General features: G+C 40.7%; 1 protein-coding gene across 1 annotated transcript in view; it reads right to left on the reverse strand.

Moving 5' to 3' along the window:
* LOC108579642 overlaps positions 1 to 21,056 on the reverse strand; it is a 57,058-nt gene that overhangs the window by 5,751 nt on the left and 30,251 nt on the right. The window contains exons 2-3 of the mRNA XM_017943228.1: positions 16,824 to 16,896; positions 12,790 to 13,019 (exon numbers count right to left, since the gene is read on the reverse strand). Coding sequence (XP_017798717.1) covers positions 12,790 to 13,019; positions 16,824 to 16,896 — 303 coding nt within the window. The remainder of the gene's footprint in view (positions 1 to 12,789; positions 13,020 to 16,823; positions 16,897 to 21,056) is intronic.

Below are 21,056 nucleotides of genomic sequence, written 5' to 3' on the forward strand. Positions count from 1 at the left end.
TATGGGACCTTGCGATTAAGAGAAAAACCAATCCGGTTTTATAGGCGCGCTGGTGAGCAAGTTCCTTTGAGGTTGTCAACAGAACGATTATAAGAGTGACGGCACAAGAACTCGATAAACTATTAATGAAATAAATACGCGGAGAAAAGGACAGGGAAAATCTGCTCCAATTAAATTACACGCTCTACGAGTTATTCGAGCATTATCGTTAAACATCCATTTTCAAAGCTTACCCTCGCGGCTACATCGACAGATTAATAATCTGAATAATCAGATCTGTGAAAATTTCGTTCTAAACGTGAAATTAAAAAAATTACAATTTTAAATAATCAACCGTTTCGCCTGTTTTACAGATTTCCACTGTGGTAAAGTAACTTACGAAAAATAAATAATTTACATTTTAATCAGGGTAAAGTAGCCTAATATGAGACCCCAGCATATCTCCGTTACAGAACTCTCGAATGTCGCAGCGATGCTGTTTCGTTTCGCAATTAACCGCGTTAATTATCAAATTAAATATGAAATTTGATTGAAATCAATCAAGCGTCTTCGACAGGCATATTTGTGCAATACGTTGCAGAAAGTTTTTCAAGTTACCTCGAAAATAGTAAGTTTCTAATCATTTTCATAAATACTGTCGTATAGTGCATGCAACGGAGTTTCAGGCTTACTAGTTGCGTATCTAACGAAGATTCGTTAAATAACGAAGACTTAATCTCTGTCGTATAGTGCATGCAAAGGAGTTTCAGGCTTACTAGTTGCGTATCTAACGAAGATTCGTTAAATAACGAAGACTTAATCTCGAAGCTACTGGATTATGGGAGTTATGGATTGTTAAATAATTAACAATCCTTATTTTAAACTATAAACTTTTAATTGACACAAGGAAGGTTCGCTTTTCTACTTGATGGCAAGAGCACTGTATACAGACCGAGAATGCTCCTACGCAACGCCCTAATATCGCCTACGACTCCGCTAGGGACCGAAGGGCCTTTTGTCACGTATCATAAACATTTAGATCTTTACTAAACTCGATTTCTCCGAACGTATACAAAAGTAATATATACTTCCTAGTAAGGCTTTAGATTCATTTTTGTTATATCTACCTGACTGATAAATCTAACAGAAGCTACTCGAAAGTTCCTATTATAAGAAGAGTCTCATATTAGGTACCCAATTTTCTTTTAGCGTACAAAGTGTACCGGTCAGCCCGCCTAGTCTGCGGTGCTGAAGAAACAGATTTAATATGCGGAATGTGTGAAAAAAGACAGAAAACATAGTTTTCTCATATTAGGAACCCATTTTTTAAATCTGTGTATTTGCATAATTGTCCTTTTTATTTCATTACGAAGGAACCGAATTTTCTTTACCGTACATTCCGGTACCTTACAAAAGAATACATATCGTACTTTTAAAACACGTATCGAATTTTAACAAAAGTGTTCTTAGTCGACAGTTACGACTTGTTTAAGAAATGGGCCTCGTGTTAGGCAACTTTACCCCTAACCCTCTCATACAGAATACAAATTTCATTTTAAAACGATATTTAAACAACAATTTTTCCCAAACATTTCATTCGGATAACGCGTTTAACCTGCGCGATAAATGACGATAAGCGCTTGCGATCGATTTTTCGATAGAATTTCATCGTCCAATTACGATCAACTTTCATCGACAGTGTCGAACGAGGCCCCGGTGTCATTACTGCTACTTTATACTCGATTATCGTCCGTCTAGAGTTCTCGTTAAGATATCACTTTACCAGATATCGAATTTATCGATCGCACGACCAAGAAGAGGAACAACACGATCCTTTTCCTTTTACCATCACTCAGAGGACCGCAGGTGTGTACGTGTGATGGCCTTAAGGTAGACAGGTGCATGCACGAGGAAATAGATATTACGACTGTCAAAGAGTGACAGATCCACGAGAGAGAGAGTTTGTTTCGTGGCTGTTGCTCGCATTCCCTCTTCGTAAATGAACGAGGGCTATCTTTTGATCGTGTCACGTTAGTTTCCTTAATTATACAGCCGGGACACGTGTAGCATGATGCACCAGCAGCCAGTCTATCAACCTCTCTCTCATCTCTCTCTGTTACTCTCTCTGTTCCAAGCCGTGAGAACTCTCTTGCGACGATGTCTTTTGTCACTTTCTACACGCCTCTGTCGTTACGCAATCGATGCGGCAAGATTCTACGAAATACAGCTTGAAACCTGGCAAAAATTTCCCTTAAAATCCCCCCCGGAGAGAGAGAAACTCCTGGTGTTATCTGTAATTAACGGTGAGTTGGAAAAAAAAAGGAAAAAAAGTCACGTATTCGCGAGAATCTCCACGTACTTCGCTTACTTACTGTACGAGGAGAACGAAGAGATAACGAGGAGAAGAGGAGAGAAGACCGGCTAATCTTCAGCTGTGCCTGAAATATATTACGGATTCCGTTATCCAACTGGGCAGAATGCGGGAAAAGCAAAAACGATACCGGCGTGTATTTGCGACTTAACAAGCAGAGAGGAATCTCGTCAATGTTGATTATTTATTATGAATAATAACTTCGTTACCCAACCATGGCAGATATGTACGGCGACTCTTACTAATATTCGGACACTCTTTGGAACAGTATGACTTTTTTTTAATTGGACTTAACGACTTAAGTTTCTTTGAGAAGTTAGAAGGATCAGTGTACTAGATGACGCGTATAACACTTTTTGAAAAAATTGCAACTGGTGGAAATCGCGAAGAAAATTGTAAAGATCACGTTCGACAACTTTTCTTATCCGAGGCCGTAATGAAAATTTCAAAAATACGTTTTGTAGATTTGTGCCAATTATACGCATGCTGAAAATTTCATCGAAATCGGTTAATGTTGCTACGAGCTACAAATCGTTAAGGATTGTGAAAATCGCACTATTTCAGGACGTTCGGCCTATAATTGTGATAAATCTGAAGATTCCTACATCGATGCCTGTCGCTTGTTCCTCCATCCACCGATTTCGATGAAATTTTCAGCGTGTGTATAATTGACATAGATCTACAAAACGTATTTTTTGAATTTTCATTACGAGCTCGGATTAAAAAGTTGTTTTTCTTCGCGATTCCGACTAATTGCAGTTTTTTCAAAAATTCTTCACGACTTCACGAAAAAATTCAAGTCGTTTGATCCAATTCAGAAAAAGTTACACTGTTCTAAAGAGTGTCCGAATATTAGTAAGAGTCACTGTATACATACACTACCGGCCAAAAGTTTGGAATCACCGAGCATTGCAATTTGCACAAAAATTTGCAGAAGAAAGTCAGCAATTGATACGAGACAAATTGATAAAAGTAGAATTGAGATAAACTTGAAATCTACAAAAATCTAGCAGCAGATTTAATATTGATGAAAAGTGGGAGGTGATTCGAAACTTTTGGTCGTTATACGTGTGCACCGTTATAACTTCCAAAATATGCGTTGCACGAAAGAATGTGGATCTGTCCACTTATCTGTGATATAAGGTTAAATCTCCAACTTGATATTACGTGAAGAAAATTTTCAAGTAATAAAGTGAAATTACTCGTTAGCTATTAGGTTTAGGGCTAATAACGGTCGATACTTTCTTACTTACAATTCGATACTCTACCATATTTTGGTATAAAAAATATAGTATTCTGTTTAAAAAAACAAAGTTGACCTTCAAATCTCCGAAACGCCTCCACCTATAAAAAGAATTAACGCACTACATAGTGTACCCTTTTAAACCATGTAACTTTTGTATATAACATTCTTTCGTGCAACGCATATTTTGGAAGTTATAACGGTGCACACGTTGCGTGGACCACCCTGTATACATATATAGTCGGGGCCACGATATAGCGAGGTCGTAAATTAAACTCTCAAAAATCGGCACCGATTGATGTTGCGGCACTCAAGGCCGTGTGTTGCAGTCTGTTTGAGGGGTCCAACAATAAACGAATGGTAGCATATGATTTGTGTAAGAGAAAAATCAGTCAGGATAACGGTGGTGAGCGGTGGAATAAGATATAAACGTGGGCGATTAAACAGAGTGAATCCTTGTATTTCGAACTATACTGTACGAGTGCTGATACAATTCTCTCTTTCCTGAAAAACCTAGTCAAGAGGACCCCCTTGACAATATGGCCTTTCTTAGCCTTGAGGCAGAACTATCCCTAGGAGGGGGAAACGCAGCAGAAGACTGCACATGGCCCACTCAAGTCTTCGCTTTTTGGACTTTTCTAACATTTGGTACTTCAAGTAGAAAATGGTATTTCATTTACAAATGGAAAATATGTTAATATTAAGCTACACAATCTTTTTGCACTTTCTATCTGTATATAACACGAGTAGATAAACTAAGATGCTAAAGACATAAATAAGACCTTTACCTGTAACCGTACTTCCAAAAGCGGCTTCCCCCAGAGGGAGAAACCCTAATTTGTCCTAGCTGCATACAGTTTTCAGTAAGTATATTAGAATCAGTTGACTTTCGCTGGATACAAGAATTCTTCGTACGGTCCTGACAATGGTTTCAAGTACTTATCTGCTCGTATCTCTGTCAATTTTCGGGTCCCGGCAGCTAAAACATGTTTACTTTGACGCCTAACCGATTTTACGACCTCGCTATATCGTGGCCCCGACTATATCTTCGCAAATTAGGCATGGAAGTTGTACGGAGAGGAGCGGTGTAGGTTTTCCACCATTGCAAAAGGTGATAAAGGTAATTATTCTCGTTGGAATTCCGAGGCCACCCTGCGTTCCAAATTTTTACATCCTCCTTAGACAAACAGCCATAAATCATACGCGTCTCTCGCACCTACGTACCTTTTCACAAACGGAGAAAGAAAGGGAAAAAAAGGACACCGCTATTGAAGAAAAGACGTTCCCGTCTAGACGGTGATTCTATAAACACCGTATATAAGCGCCGCGCGTGGAGTTGAATGCATGCAAATGAGTATTAAAACGTTTTCTATGTACCCGGTTCCTATGTGCTCGTCGCCTATTTACCACAGGGTAAACAAGAAAGAAAGAAAGAGATAAGGAGAGATCGAGAGATAGAGAGAGAAGGAGAGTTCCTTTCTAACAATAGACGCATTATGTTGGCTGTCGCGTATTATGCATACCGTGGATATATCGCGATACACGTACAACGCGTGTGTATACGTGCGCGAAATACACGATGGCATTACGATTCACGGCGTGAACACGGTGGATCGCCTTTGTTGGCCTCGCCTTAAAAATACGCGAAGGCCCCCATTTCGATACTGGAGAAAATGAAAGCTCCGTGCGTGAACGAGAGTGACGGTAAAGGATATGTGAAGAGCGAAACGTGACCGCAGACCACCCCGTATAAACGCGCTCGAACCTCTTCGAACACTCTTCTGTACTCTACAATATTTCCCATACAATTTTTCTACCTTTGTGTCCTTTCCGGTTTCGATTTTGACGACGATTGAATTATAGGGGGTTTTTTTGATCGACCGTTCCTGGGACTTTTCTTGCAGCGCGAACGTCTCTTTCAGAGATTAACCCTTTGCGATCGGCACATTTCTCTGGTGGGACTACCAGCTAGTCGGAGCAAATTTACATTTTTTTTTTTTTATGTATAAGGATATTGAAAAACAGAATTACTAGTTATAGTGCATAAAAATAAAACGTTTTAATTTTTGTAATTTTCCAAAGTACGATACTTGACAAAACAAAGATCATGCCGCCATAGCGGCGACACCGATTTCTAGAACAAAACTGAAATGCCGCCACTATGGCGGCACCGATCGCAAAGGGTTAAGCTTCCGAATTGTTTTGCTATATATCAGATCAGGAATTTTATATCGAAAAGGGTCTTTTTCGAGCGATCTTATCGAGCGCTCGTGGAAGTTGAGACTTCTCTTGCAGCACAAATGTCTCTTTAAGAAATTTTGCTAAGTGTTAAGTTATCGCATGAGCTCGAATTTTATGTGGAAGTTTAGATCAATATCTCGAACATTCCTTGAAATTTTCCTACTTCCTTTTATCGATTCATTATACAGTCGCTATAAAAATTCCTCAAAATTACTCTTCGCTTTCGATAGAAATTTACAGCGCGATCTAACGCATTCGTAGGTGTCTATCCGCGTGTACAGAAACGGCAATAAGAACGACGATAAAGTAGAAATATTTGCGCGAAGGAGGGAAAGATTGTCGTGTAAGGTAGATGCGAGAATAGAGGGATAAAGAAGAATTTGTTCCAAGGAGAACGACTCTGCTATCGAAAACACGCTTTCCTGGAGACGTCATGCGAGGCTTCGGCCAGCAATGGGTGCATTATATTACACCCTGCATTATGCAGACTACGGTGTACACGTAAGAATGCCTTCGGCGGACGCACCATGAATATCAAGTGTTCCTTATTGCCTGGTGTGTGGGCACACCCTAAAATTCAACAGGACGGACGACACAGAGCAGAAGAAAACGAGAGCCCTGTATAATGTCGCCCGATCTTTCTCCTTTCACGCGAACGTATTTTTCTTTTTTCACTTTCTGCCCAAAGAGGCATTATGTCATCCTTTAAATATATTTTATTTTCTTGTATGTGTATATGTCCGTGGAGAATACATCGAGGAAGCTTTTCACTTCGGAAGAAATAACAGCGTGTTTTTATTGTTACCCGTGGAACAATGACCGATGATAGATATCGGGTGTTGTATAATCGCGGCTAATTTAGAAAAGTTATGCGGAGAGACTCGCGGTAGCATTAGCATTTCACGAAAATGTATCGTGAAAGATGGATGAATGTGAGAGCGGAATAAATTACGAAGCGTCCTCTGATGCGCATAAATATCCGCGGAGCGTAAAACACCGACGATAAAGGCGTCAAGTTTCTGTCGTAATAGATTATCGTTATTTGCATGCATCGAGTAAAACCGACGTCGTAAATAATCAAAAGGATGAAATATAATTATGGCTGATTTTTTATTCTTGTCTTTTCAGAGGACAAAGAACTCTTCGATTATTATCCCTGTAAAAGTGTCAGGTGATACGATCTTTCCTGTACAATTCGGTGAACCCTTTGATGCCGAAGCAAATTTTCCTTCGTTTCCATTTCAGAATCGATCTCTCGAAAATAAAAACCGGTCGTGTTTCGCAGACGAAGTTGAGAGAAAGGTGATCGTGAAGGGGTTGAAAGCGTGAAGAAAGAGACGGGAGAAAAATAAGATCTGATAGATCGTGGAAGAAGGAGACTTCCTTGGTTTCCATTTAGTAGGAAGCGGTTACGCGTGCTCTGTTACGCGAAGCGGAAGCATCGTGGGGTATCGTGGGTTCGGTGGCCGGTCGAGGCTTCTTCGACGATTACTCCTCCACGTGGAAAAAGAAAAAGGGGAAACGAAGACTGCCTTCGTACGAAACCTACCGTAGAAATTCCACGAACGTGCTTTTCCCTCCTTCGTTCTCTCTCTCTCTCTCTCTCTTTCTCACTCTCCTGCGCTCTTTGATTAAGCAACAATGTGGCTCAATGTATAGCAGTTTCAATTATTCATCTAAGACACCCTTCATTAAGGCCTTATCGTTCGACGTAAGGTTCGTTCGCTGGTGTAATTTCAGGATTCAGTGTCAGAATACGTGGTTCAACGTGCACATGCTACTTCCATTATGGCGGGGAGATTCGTTACGTGCATACAAAGAGCAGCGGTTTTATGAATGGACCGTGGAATCCTTTGAGCAAGCTATTAACCGAGAGACAGGACATTTAAAGGGGCAATGATTGACAAAAGATAGTGACGACATGGAATATCAATGGAAAGGAAGCCTGATACGCATAACAAGAGACACCAGGACACGCGAGTCTTTTCAAAGGAGCGTGCAATTCCCTTTTAAACGGAGACAATGAGTGTTGCGAATTTAATACGAGAGGAGGTGCAGTGTAAAAATATATTTTCTTGAATTAAACTTTTTTGGTTAGGAATAACGAATGGTAGAGCGTTGACCATTATCAATATCGCAAATTTTTTGGCTACTAAATAGTCGAGCGTAAGATTGAATGAAATTGTTTCGGTTACGGATAATCAATGTTAAGCGACGACCATTATCGATATATCAACCATTATACTAATAACATATATCGGTAAATAGTGCCGTAAGATTGAAAGAGGTGTTGGTATAATTCTTGACTGAAATTTTTCGTCGACGGCCATGATCGATAACGCAATTTAACTTTTCTGTAAATTCTGAACGAGAAACAATCAAGTTTTTCTCAAGGATCGACCAAATTAAAATGTTCTAAATTATGCTCGGTTCCTGTGAATCGATAATCACCGTTAATACGATTCAAATCACTCGCATCTTATTTAATTAGAGCGACATGAATGTCTAATTGAACGCCGAGTCTTCGGTTAATAGCCGATAATAACTCGTTATACCCTGCCAGTTCTTTTCATTCTTCACCGCTCCGTTGAGCATATGTACGGTGTAATAACACGTTGGTTTTCATTGATGGTCCGCTCTCGCGAGAGGCACACGCGAATCCTCCAACCTAACCGATTCCTTCCAAGTGATAAACACGGAGAGGAGACCATTCCCTGATGAAAGTTCGTTCCGGTGATGGCATGTTTTTAGCCGAGGGAAAGCAAAAATTCCTCGATACAACCAACTCTTGCCATTCGTCTCGTTCGGTTAAATTTCCACGAATTCTTAATACCGTTCCACCAGATAAAACTTCTCCACGGTCTATCTACGCTGTAAATTTCGAAAAAAAAAAAAAAAAAAACACCATCCGATTGCGAATTATCCAAGTATCTAACATTATCTATTTCTCAAAAATTTCGCGGTAATGTAACAACGCGATACGTAAAAACAAAGAGACTCTGTTGGAACACGCGCCCGTGTCTCCTCGCTCCAGATAGCACGCGCAGCATCAGCCTTCGCGATCGTAGGTAAGAAAAAAGAGAGAGAGAGAAAAAAAACGATCGACCAGTGGATCGGCGTAATCGATCTCGACGGGTAATTATTATGATCAGCCTGAGAATAAATCGATTCCGTCAGCTAAGACATCCAGCGAGCTCGGTTGGTAAAAGAAAGAAAGAAGAAAAAAGAACGCTCGTTAAACGCTCTAATAATGATCTCGAGGAATGATACGTGGTCTGAATCGTGGAAATCGAGGATGTGCCTCATCCAGATCGATTTGCGCATTGAGTACGACGGCCAACCTCCTCGCCTGGTACAGTTATCCGTAATATCGGCATTCGTTTATCCGGGGCCGCTGCTTACGGGTTATCTGCTCGCCTCGTAAGAAGCTTGTACATATTATAAGTCATCCAGAAGTGTTACAGGTAACGAGACAGGTATTTCTAAAGGGGTGTTTGGGTTTTACGAACTTGGTCGGTGTACTGTAAACCTTAACCCCTTGATTCTTAGATTTTCCTTAATTTGATTCTTTTTTTATTATTTCTTAGGCGTGTAGATACGAGTTTCTCGTTTATGCTGTAACGTAGATTTTTGGTGTAGAGTGGAAAAGAGCGCAATATGGAAAGTGAAAGAAGATAACTGAGAAAATTTGGAGTTTTTGGAGGTTAAAGGGTGAAATTTTGTTTAAATGTTATTAAAAAACGTAAGTACTGGCAGCACTATTTATTCACGCTATCAGTAGTGATGATATTATCATAAAACAGATCAATTCTCTCCCATGTACTTTGCTATAAATATATTAAAAATAGATTAGCATTAAGATCATTTTCTTTGATGATAGCTTTCAAGGGGGTTGAATAAGAAAAAAATGTTATACAGGGTGAATAATTCAACTGTTATTAGTGGAGCGATCGAAATTCACGTTTCTGGCATAATGTGAGTATTTAAAGAGAAAGAAAAAATTGAATAATTAATAAAGAGTGTCTGATCTCTATTTTCATATCGTCGGAATTTTATCGTCGCATTCTAGACCGCACAGAGCGTTTAAATCCGATCAGATATCACGATCGCAAATAATAATTTCGACGATATATAGATTCAGAGACGTCGTAAAAAGGACGAAGAAAAAAAAAATGGAGGAGAAAAGGAAAGGGAGAAAAAGGACGCGGTATTCTCGAACTAAATCATGTCCGATCGAGCGTGCTCGTTTACTCTTATTAAGCGCAATTTTGCCGCGCTCTCGGATCGCTGCACAATTTGCGGCCAACGGATATTCCCGAGCTGGTAGCATGAGCGGCCATGAAGGCAAGAAGGAGCTCTCTGCATAGATGAAAATGATTCTAATCACAAACCTGACGAATGTAAAAGGACAGAGAAGCAAGAAGGCGATCGTAAAAAGGATGCATGCGCGCGTGAAGGATAACATCGGGCGTTCAAGTCTCCTTCTACGCGCGTTTAACCACGCGACTGCCACAATTTGCGAGGCATAGGCCTACGGCCGTTCTAAAATTAACATTACCATATATACCCTGTGGCCGTTTTGCCGGAATCAGCCAACAGGAGATTAAGAGCAACTTTGTAATCGATCTTTCGGTGTGTCGTCAGCTCCGTTACACGGATACCAGAATTCGAAAAGAACAGATGGAATTCGTAACAGTGATTTACTCGCGACGTGATTAATAGTAAGGTTGTTAACTCTTGGGTATAGATGAGTTGTTCGAATAACTCGAATATTTGAAATAATCTACTCAATTCGAAATTCAAAGAATTCGAATAGCTGAACTATCCAAATGAAATATTCGAATTCGGAATTTTCCGAATGAAGAATTCGAAATTTTCCGAGTGGAGAATTCGAATTAGAAATTTTCCGGGTGAAGAATTCGTATTCGAAATTTTCCGAATGAAGAATTCATATTTGAAATTTTCCGGGAAGAATTCGTATTCGACATTTTCCGAATGAAGAATTCGTATTTGAAATTTTCCGAATGAAGAATTCGTATTCGAAATTTTCCGAATGAAGAATTCCAATTCGAAATTATCCGAATTACTTGAATTATCCGAATAAAGAATTCCTATTCGAAATAATCCAAATTCTTCGAACAAATCGACTCTTCAAAGTTTCTCTAAGACAAAGGAGGATCAAAACTTAAATACCGTCGTTCCGCAAGAAACATCGCGAAGTTGCATAATAAAATTACATAATAGTTGTGTGTATACACCAGAGAAATAGAAGACGAAGAACGAAGGCTCGGTTGAAATGTCGAGTGGCTGATGAAACGATCTCCAGTAAGATTGAATCTCTCTCGGTAGATTGTGATACGAGGCTAGATAAAAGGGAGCAGCACAGAAATCGTAACTCTATCGCTACAGTCAATTAGACGGCTTATGAATGAATACGAACGCGTGCGTACCCCGCTTCAGGCGATTCGAGACAAACATCGTCGATCTTACGCGATGCTGTAGCATCAGCTGTAACTTCAGCTACAAATTCTAGCGTTTACGCGAGATCTTTAATCATGCTGGCGCCTAACGGGGACGAGACCATTATTTCGTACTTCGTTCAACGCGAGAGAGAGGGCTCGATTCGTGTTAATCTCGAAACGATCATATTGCGTTGTCTTTGACACGCAGGAAACTCGTTTCTTTTGTTACTTCTATCGAGCGATGTGGTAAAAGAAAAAAGAGGGGGAAAAAGGAACAGCGTGACTTATTACATGAAACAGAGATTGCTCGCTGCTGATGTTTTTTCGCGGGGATGAAGATGACAGATGGTCGGATCCTCTGCGTCATACGGTTAATTTAATCCTCGGGTAGGGTGAAATATGATTATTGAAACAGTTATCAGGCTGGAAACGAGATAAACGTGAAATCGGAAGATAGAATCGGTTAATCGAAATTTCATACGGTGAATTTCATCGATGATTTCTTTGGAAAGGAAACAAAAAAGTAGGAGAATCTAAAGTGTGTTACTTAATCACGTGTCAAATCTGAGAAAGAATTTCTGCGATTCGCGTATATATTGAAGCCTTGGTCGCCTCGTAAAGAAGAAAAAACACGTAAAAAGTAACTGTAAATCCCCCCCAGCTCGGCGTTCTTCTTCCTGTTCAATTTTTATCGAGGACTTTCGAGGTGTTCTTGTCGTTAGTTGGAGCGGGAGAGCGTAAATTCAGCCATACGATCGCTTATTATAATTGTTCACGGACAATCAAGCACACGTGAGCTTCCGGGTGTCGTGCAGGACTCGTTTGAACGTTTCCTTCAGTTGAAAGTGAAGCTTTTCCCTTCTACTAATCGTCGAATTAAAGAAGTCTCTTCTAAATAGATCATGCTTAAGAAACACTTAGCAACGCTTAATTACACTCTTGTTAACAAGGTCCATGACACAGAAAAAAATGTGAATTCTGGTCGAATTCTACTAATCGTCAAATTAAACTATCCATTTCATCCATCCATAGGTCCATTCTTAACACTTTACCGACCGGTAGCCCATTAATCGGATTTTTGCCGCCAACGCTTACCGACCGGTAGCCTATTAATCGCTTTTTTGCCGCCAACGCTTACCGACCGGTAGCCTATTAATCGGTCAAAGTTTGATTTAACATTTCTATAGGTATGAGAAAAAGCGCATATATTCCCGTGTGATAGCCTCGAGTCTAAACAGAGCCGGTGTCAGCGATGCATCTGTGGCCGAATGAGCGGTCGGAAGTGCGTAGGATGTTCAACCGCTATCGGTCGGTAAAGTGTTAAGAAACGTCGTGCAACGTTTAATTCATAAACTTGTTAACAAAGGTCGATAACACAAAAGAAATGCGAATTTTGGTAAAATTTTAAAACGAAGAATTTCATAATAGAAAAATGGCGAAAATGTGTTAAATTTCTCAGGTTCACAAAGGACGAAGTTTTTCATGCAACGAACCTTGGAAACGCTAGCTTCAGATCCGCCCTGAGCTTGTTCAGAAGCTCGCTGACCGACGTGAATTGTCTCAAGGTCATCTCGCCGCTTCCGGAAGCGTAACCGGAACTCGAACTGGTTGTCGACGGCAAGGTACCATGCGAGTCTTGAACACTTCCTAGCGGACGTCTTCCCCATCGTCTCAGAGCGATCGCGTAGTCCTCCGCGTTGTACGTTGGTGGTCTCAAACGTTCCTGCAAAATAATATCCAATAAAACGTTAATTGAAGACGCAGAGAGCATAATTGCGCACCTTGGACCTTAATTTCCGTTTTACATAGATACTGTGTATAATAATAGAACGTAAGGATGTAATTAATCGTTTTACGATCGAAACGAGAGAAAACAGACAACTTCTGTATAGGCGATTAATTTGGCGACGGTGTGTATGTGTGTATACAGAATTGATTAAACAATTTCGAAGAAAGTAATAGAACGGGTGAAGTGTTAAAAGGGATTCAAATATCGACCAAACGTTTCTATTCCGGCGAGATTACAGTCGCCGTTCCGCCGCGGATGAAATATTCATGCGAGGGAGGTTGGAAGCTGGACTGAAGTTAATTCCACGCCGCTTCGGAGCATAAATCGATGGAATTATAGTGATTATCGCCTTGTGGTCCATAGGTTACCGTACAAATTGAACGCCGCCGCCGTTGGGGATTGATTTCTCGTTGAAACGCGGATCGATCGTGGAAATTAATTTCACGCCTTCTGTTCTGCCAAGGAGAACGTTGCAAGAACGTACGAAAAACGGAACAATTCGCGTTTGTTACGGTGTTTAAAACGTTCCAATTTCTTTTCAACCGTTTCAGCCTGTTAACAGGGTACGAAGAATTTGGTAACGATTTATCCGTCAATTTGCAACGAATCTCGGATAGCCACTTTCTATTTCGATAATTCGATCTAAACGAAACCACTTGTTCGACTGTGGTGTTGCTTAGCGCGGTTAATCGGTCTGTTTTCGAACAAGAAACCGAGTTTCTATTTCGCGGTTATCCGCAGTTCGCTCCATTTTCCTTTTTTCGCGGAAAATTCGCTGAATTTCACGCTTTGCGTCCGTAGCTCTTTCGTTTAAGAGTGCTCGAAATATTCGGTACGTTGTGAATTTCAAACACTTGGAATGTTCGAATTATCCGGATTATTGGAAACTGAAAAATTTCGAATATTCGAATTATCCGGATCATTGGAAACTGAAAACCTTGGAATATTCGAATTATCCGGATTATTCGAGAATTCAACTACTCGAAGTGAAATCCGAATTCTACCGGTATTCGAATACACCGAATATCTGAATTATTCGAAAAGTCAAACTATTCGAAGCTGAAATTCGAGTACACCGAATATTCGAAAAGTTAATCTACTCGAAGCTGAAATCCGAATTCTACTAACATTCAACTATGCAAAGTTGAAACCCGAATTCTACCGATATTCGAAAATTCAACTATTCAAAGCTAAAATCCGAATTCCACTGTATTCGAATACACCGAATATTCGGATTTTCGTAAGAGCCCTAATACCTACTGTCCACGTCACGCGAAAGAAGCTTTTCCTCTGTCGCGCCTAAAGTTTCACAATTTCCACACTCTCGCACCGTGTCACAGTGAATATTTCCACCCCTTATACGACAGTTACTCATTAATCCCTTATCCCTATCTCCACGGCAATAAAACAATTTTACGCTTGGCTTGGGTCGCAAGCACAGAGACTTTATTCAGACCGGTAGGGACGTTTGAAGTGATCGTGGACAGTCGCGATCAATCATACGCTCGTTCGTTACTGATATCGACGGTAGGACGCTGACGGGCTATCATCGTTTGATGAATACGGGGGCTAGTAACGATGTACTTTTTGCAAAGCGATAAAGTAATTAGAGTTCCTTTCCGGGATGCGCGCTCACGATACCACGGACATGATGCACGTAAATTGTCTAATGGCGATCATGATAGAGTAGAGGTGTGCATAGATCAATCATGTCGCCGTTCTTTTCGTCCCCGGTTGAGAACACGAAACGGGGAGAGATCCGACCGGCAGGAAATCGTTAAGGTTAGGGATAAACCGTGGCAATTACGCGAGCAATTAGGCAACCCGGTAGACGAATTTGTCGGGGGAGGTGTAGGCGAGCTATGAATATCTCGCGTAGATTCATGCGAAACAAAACAAACTTACGTGTAACCCACATTTACACGGGGACGTTACGCTTTCTCGATTCGCCTAAGTATATGCTTATTCAGTTTGTCAATCCACGTAACGTATACACGTATTTTCTGCGAAATTATATGCAGATGGGAATAATGCAAAGTTGCGAATCTTACGACAAGTTTATCTATGGATTACAGAGTCATTTCTCCTGTATTTTGCAGATGTTTGAACGATTAACACCGCGTAAATATGAGAAGTCTAAGTATTACGTACGATCTAACTGTGACAAAAAAGAAGAAAAAAGGAGGACACCGGTACGCGTCACAATTGATCCAATTTCAGCCGCGTGCCTATTCATTTCACCGTTTGTTCAATTACAGCCAAGAGTTCGAATGTTGGTAAAAGTCGCGAACTTTCACGAGGCACCGTAGTGGGAGACTCGAATCGGTGTATAAGTTAAGGGGACTCCTTCGTTAATCATTCTATTGTAATGACGTAAATCTCTCATTAGTGGGACAATATTATTCTTTCTTATTTACACCGGGTGTGATTCTAGCAACTGGGCCAAGCTATAGCTCCGTTTCAAGCCAAGTTGGAGAACGATCGCAGAGGAAAATTTTTCACTGCTTCACAATCTCTAACTTGCTTTTGTTTTTGTTTTTTTTAATGGAACTGCTTTTCAGAAGATTCCACTCGAATCAACACTTCGTAGAATATTTCAAATTTCCAATAAGACTAAGCTTGCATCCAATTAAAAATCTGAAATGCTCCAAAGAATTAATCTAATTCACCTTGCAAGAAAATTAAAGCCGCGAATTACGAGGTGAACAATTCTCGCGCAACCTCGTTCCCCGGTTTCCCCGTGAAAAAGAAACTCCTGCACGTATTTAAAACCGAATTATCATCATCGTTCACTCGGCTATAAAAATAATTATTTCACCTGAGTGTAAATACGTGCACCTCGGAGGGGTTAATGCGATGCACCGTGGCCTCTCCCCGATATTAATCATATTATCCATGACTAATTACCTCCCTCGCAGCCTCGCGACGCGTATAAATGCCGCTGGGGCCATTACGTGCCGTAGAATTCAATGCATCCCAGAGCTGGTGCATGTTAATGCATGCCTGAATATTAAAACCGTGCCTCGGTTAACTACAAAGTGAATGATTGTTTCGACGATTATTCGAAGGCGAGAGAGTTCGATAAAAAAAAAAAAAGGATTTCTACTATGACGAAAGGAAAATCTGATTGGTGTACGCAAATCTTAGATAAGCGAGAGAGAGAGAGAGGGAAAAAATGAGAAAAATTGTCCAAGTTTCAAAATGGATTAAATTCCACGGTAAAATTATTGTAATATTAGCTTCCTTCCTGTAGATCACTAACCGGACGTCCTCCCTCTCTCTCACCTCATCGTAGATCGATATAAATTGCGAGGGAAAATAGTAGGTATATAGATAGTGGATGCACGCATAATACGGCTATTTTCACGGTGATTACGACAAATAGATTAGAACTGGCTGGATTATGATAGAAAACAAGCTAATTCCACGAACCTAACTATCCATAATCTCCTTCCTTTAACACATTTCTGGGTCGTTTATTGAACCCCTGGACAAGACTCGGCGGTTCTCACGACGTCGTTAAGACAAAACGATCGACAAGCCACGCACGCCTACCCGTATCATACTCTATTTATTGAGCGAATGCTGAGAGATATGCTAATCGAATAATCAACATCCTGCTGACGTTCGAATACGAGACGTATTAGCGTCTTACGTTACAAGCTTTACTCCTTCCTTTTGTTTTCTTTTTCTTAATTGACGTAATCCGTTTAATACGGAGGAGACGTATCGACGTACCTTTTCCGGTTGAGGCCCCCATGGCTTCACCACCAGCAACTCTTCCTCTGCGTTCGGAGCCATGTCCGTCTCGCTGAAACAAATAGAGAAAATCCCTTACTTCCAGTGATTCTTTTTTTGTATTTCCAGTCCAGTCGGGTGGCTTGTATTATACTGAATTTCACTTGCAAATAACTTTCGCCCGATCAAATCATTATTTAATTATTTAATTTAACAGATGAAAATGGCACTTGGGTGTAAGAAATTTGAGAAGAGGAGATGTACATGGGAAACTTGTGAAATAATATTTGTACAGATAATTGAAAAAATTCTTGCGAAATTAAGAAGAATTTTTAAATTTCAAATTTTACAATTTATATTTCTATCTTCGAGCCTACTTCACATTTGCGATAATTAACTACTCGAAGGAAGCTCGATATATAACTGCAAATGGCAATTTCTTTCATCTTAATGAAATATAATATCGAATAAACGCCATGTTAAAAACTTCATAAAGATTAAAATTATCCATACGAACGAGCCTACGTATAAATATCACATATATATCCAAGATTAGTTGTTTATCAGATACAGCGATTCGAGCAGGTTTTCAATTGAAAACGCGAGGATCACGGAAATGGTTGTTGAAGAGAAGGAATGGGTTCGTTAGAGACCGCTGCTGGAATAAAGCAGATTCCTCCTGGTTTTTTTCCTCGCCCCGTTTTCATCGTCGAGATCATTGGTCAACGATACAGTTAATTGGGAGGTTGTACACGTCAGAGGCGAGGAATCGTCCAGTGTATGGAACCGACTCTGGGGAATTTCATCCGTGGAATTTTCAAACGGTACCTTCGCTTGCTCGTTTCGTTCCGCCGCGACGGAGACGAGCTGCTGCTGCCCGTCCGCCGCGCCGGATGCTTTTGCCCGCTTCATTTCGATCACATTTGTATCGCTCACGGCCTAAAATTCGGTTCCGCTAGATTGTGCCGGATTACACGGTTCACGGCTGTTGCCAATGCAATTTATCGTGGGAAGGCGTAATGGTTAATAGAAGAATTCTTATCTACCGCGAGCAAACGCTAGGAAAGCATCGTCCAGCATGCTTTAAACATCGCCAATTAGCTTAACGAGTTTACAATAACAATTTTATTAATTAATCACACTCGCGCCTTGTTAGGTGTTCACCCGTTGATTAGCTCGCGTTGGATTATTCATGATTCGTTCAGTGGGATGAAGATTGTTGTATAAGATGAGGATTAACTTAGATCATATACGGTGTACCTCCATCATTTCGATTTATAGGAAGATCTAGCATTCGTAGATGAGGGTGAATAAAATTTGTCGCTGCTATTTTCTGAAATTTGTTAGTATTGTAATTGTGTATCGTCAAAATGTTCTTGTTAGAAATCGAATAAATTATGTCGCTTTCATTCTGACTGAAAAATCGAGAAATAACAAATGGTATAGAAATTATGTAAATTAAATGTTACAGATTTGCGTTGTCAATAAAGCAAATGTCTTAGAAGAGGGACACGGATCACTAATGAGCGTTGCAGCTACTACATATTTCTCGACGTTGACCCGATTTCCAAGCGGTGTTCCAGAAACGCCGCGTCGTTTACCTCATCAGAGTCGACATAGCATAGCATTGGCACACTGAGGAGCCATTGGATGATATCACGCGTGAACTTGGCCGTTGAACCTGGCCGTGGCGAATCACGTTAGTATCGTCACTTTCTCCAATTTTCCTCGTGCTCGCATGCGAGATACGGAATCCTCGGACTTGTCGAAAAACTTTAGAGACTCGAGATCTATCGAGACTCAAGATTCAGGGTTTATCAAGAGTTTCGGGAGTTTTAAGCGCCAAATTAGGCTCGCAGTGATTCGAATTTTTGAAAATTCAAGATTTTCAAGACCTAAAGAAAGTTTGGTGACTCAAGATTCAAGACTTATCAAGGATTTAGAGAGCTTCAAGCGGCGAATTTGGTTCCAAGCGATTCGAATTTTTGGAAATTCAAAAGTTTGAACGGGTATGGAAAATTTGGAGATTCAAGGTTCAAGACTTATCAAATCTTTCAAGTTTTTAAGGATCCAATTAAATTCTAAGCGATTCGAATTTTTCGAAATTCAAGACTTTCAAGACCCATCGAAAAACTTTGAAGACTCAAGATATATCGAGACTCAAGGTCCAAGACTTATCAAGACTCAAGAGTTTTAAGGATCGAATTGAATTCGAGACGATTCGAATTTTCGAAAATAAAGATTTTCAAGACCCATCGAAAAACTTCGAAGACTCAACATCCACCGAGACTCAAGACTCACGCCTAATCAACCCACTCCACAGCCTCGAACCGTCAAATAAGTTTCGAAGCGACTCGAATGTCCCCATTACAGGGAAAAACCTACGGAATCTCTTCGAAATTGAGATTCAAACGTCCCATCGCTAGTAGCACAAACCGCGGAGCGGAGCCTGCGACGCAACGCGGCGCGGCGCGTACAAGCGTGGAGAAAAGTGCGTGCGTATGCGTGACTAACCGCGCTCGCGCGCGGGTCAATGCCTCGGCTGTCCTCCTCGAGTATAAGTATCCTACCTCACTATATAGCAGGCTTCGCTACTACTACGTTATGCTCGCGTACCACCGCTTCAAGATCGCCGATCTGACGAGCACGCGCTTCGCAACCGCGCGCGCGTTCCCGTATGCACCACGTTTCCGCGAGAGGCGGCCCTCCTTTGACACGCGAGCAATCGCCGTGACCATTCGATCCGGTGAAACAACGTTTTACGAGATTAATGATGATGAGCTACGCAGAACTGGATACACGTTGACAGTGGCTGCTGACGACTACGTTGCCTAGTATAACATGTACGGAGATATTTACATCCTTCCTCTTTTTTCCCCACCTAATGAAAAATCTCCGTTGTTGTACATCACGCGTGATTTATTTCTTCAATTTTCTTTTTTTCCCTTATCTTATTATTTCATTTTATGTTACACGTCTTTATTACCGCGTATATAGAAAGTAAGAAGAGGGTGCAGAGTGAAATGATGCGTGTTATTGATACGTAAGAGAGAAGCCTAGCCTTAAGGCTCTTATAATCTAACCTACTTACGCGAAGAAGAATAAAAATGTACGTATAGGGTGTCGAAAAATATCCGAGCCAAATTCAGAAGTATAAATTTGTCGGATCGAAGCAAGAGCGTGTTTGTTCCACATAGGAGAGACCGTTCGAGTGCGATAAATGGTAAAATGACGTTCCTTAATAGCACCAGGAGCTCTTGGAATACTTTAAACTTGCAGTTACTTCTCCGTCGTTACGCTGGCGTGTTTATGGTGCTTCTATATGGAGCAGTACGAGAGTGTGTTAAAGAATCTCTACGGTAATATTTTAATGTGCGACAATTATCATGAAACGGCAAAAGAAGACGCGTGCAGCAACACAGCGGCTAGGACTATCATCGTTCACGAGTGTTAATACTAATGTTAAAATTCACAAAGCTGAGATCGTTTTTCCGTGATTGTATATATGATTCGATGTTTGTCTTCGTTATCAAGGTTTCACGGTCGGATGCACTGTTCCTATTACGCGTTAAACAGGCCGGATTAATTGTTGGAGGAATTAACCGATTCGTCGGGGAATGCTCGTATTTACCATCACAATCGCTATCCATTACCCCCGGGGTAATTTGAAATTCTTCGTTCTTAAACGTGATTAAAAGGAAACCACGGGTACGATGAACCGCTTTTATATCGGATTAATCGCACGTTTCATCTTCATTCGGTGCTGTTTAGAGAGAAGAACGAACCTGCTCCATTTACCTACAAACTCTTTAGTATGCACGAACACTCTCATTTTCATATCTAAAAAAAAATAGCGCAGCTACGCGTGTTAGAAAGTACATTTATCGTGAGAATTTTTCTTTCACGAGAACTGGACGTAACGAGGGAGACCTTGATTTCAGAAATAAGCTTTAGAGTCGCATAATGGAATTTGTCACGAGAACTGGACACAACACTGAGGAAGAGAGAGATTTCGGTTTCAGAAATAAATTTTATCGTCTGAGAATGGAATTTTTCTCGAGAACTGGACACAGCACAGAGAAAGAGAGAGACTTCGATTTCAGAAATGACTTTTATCGTCCCAGAATGGAATTTGTCACGAGAACTGGAAACAACAGAGAGAAAGAGAGACGTAGACTTCAGAAATAAAGTTTATCATCTCAGAATGGAATTTTTCACGAAAACTGGAAACAA

This window comes from Habropoda laboriosa, unplaced genomic scaffold (genome assembly GCF_001263275.1).
Source record: "Habropoda laboriosa isolate 0110345459 unplaced genomic scaffold, ASM126327v1 scaffold33, whole genome shotgun sequence".
Taxonomy (NCBI): domain Eukaryota; kingdom Metazoa; phylum Arthropoda; class Insecta; order Hymenoptera; family Apidae; genus Habropoda; species Habropoda laboriosa.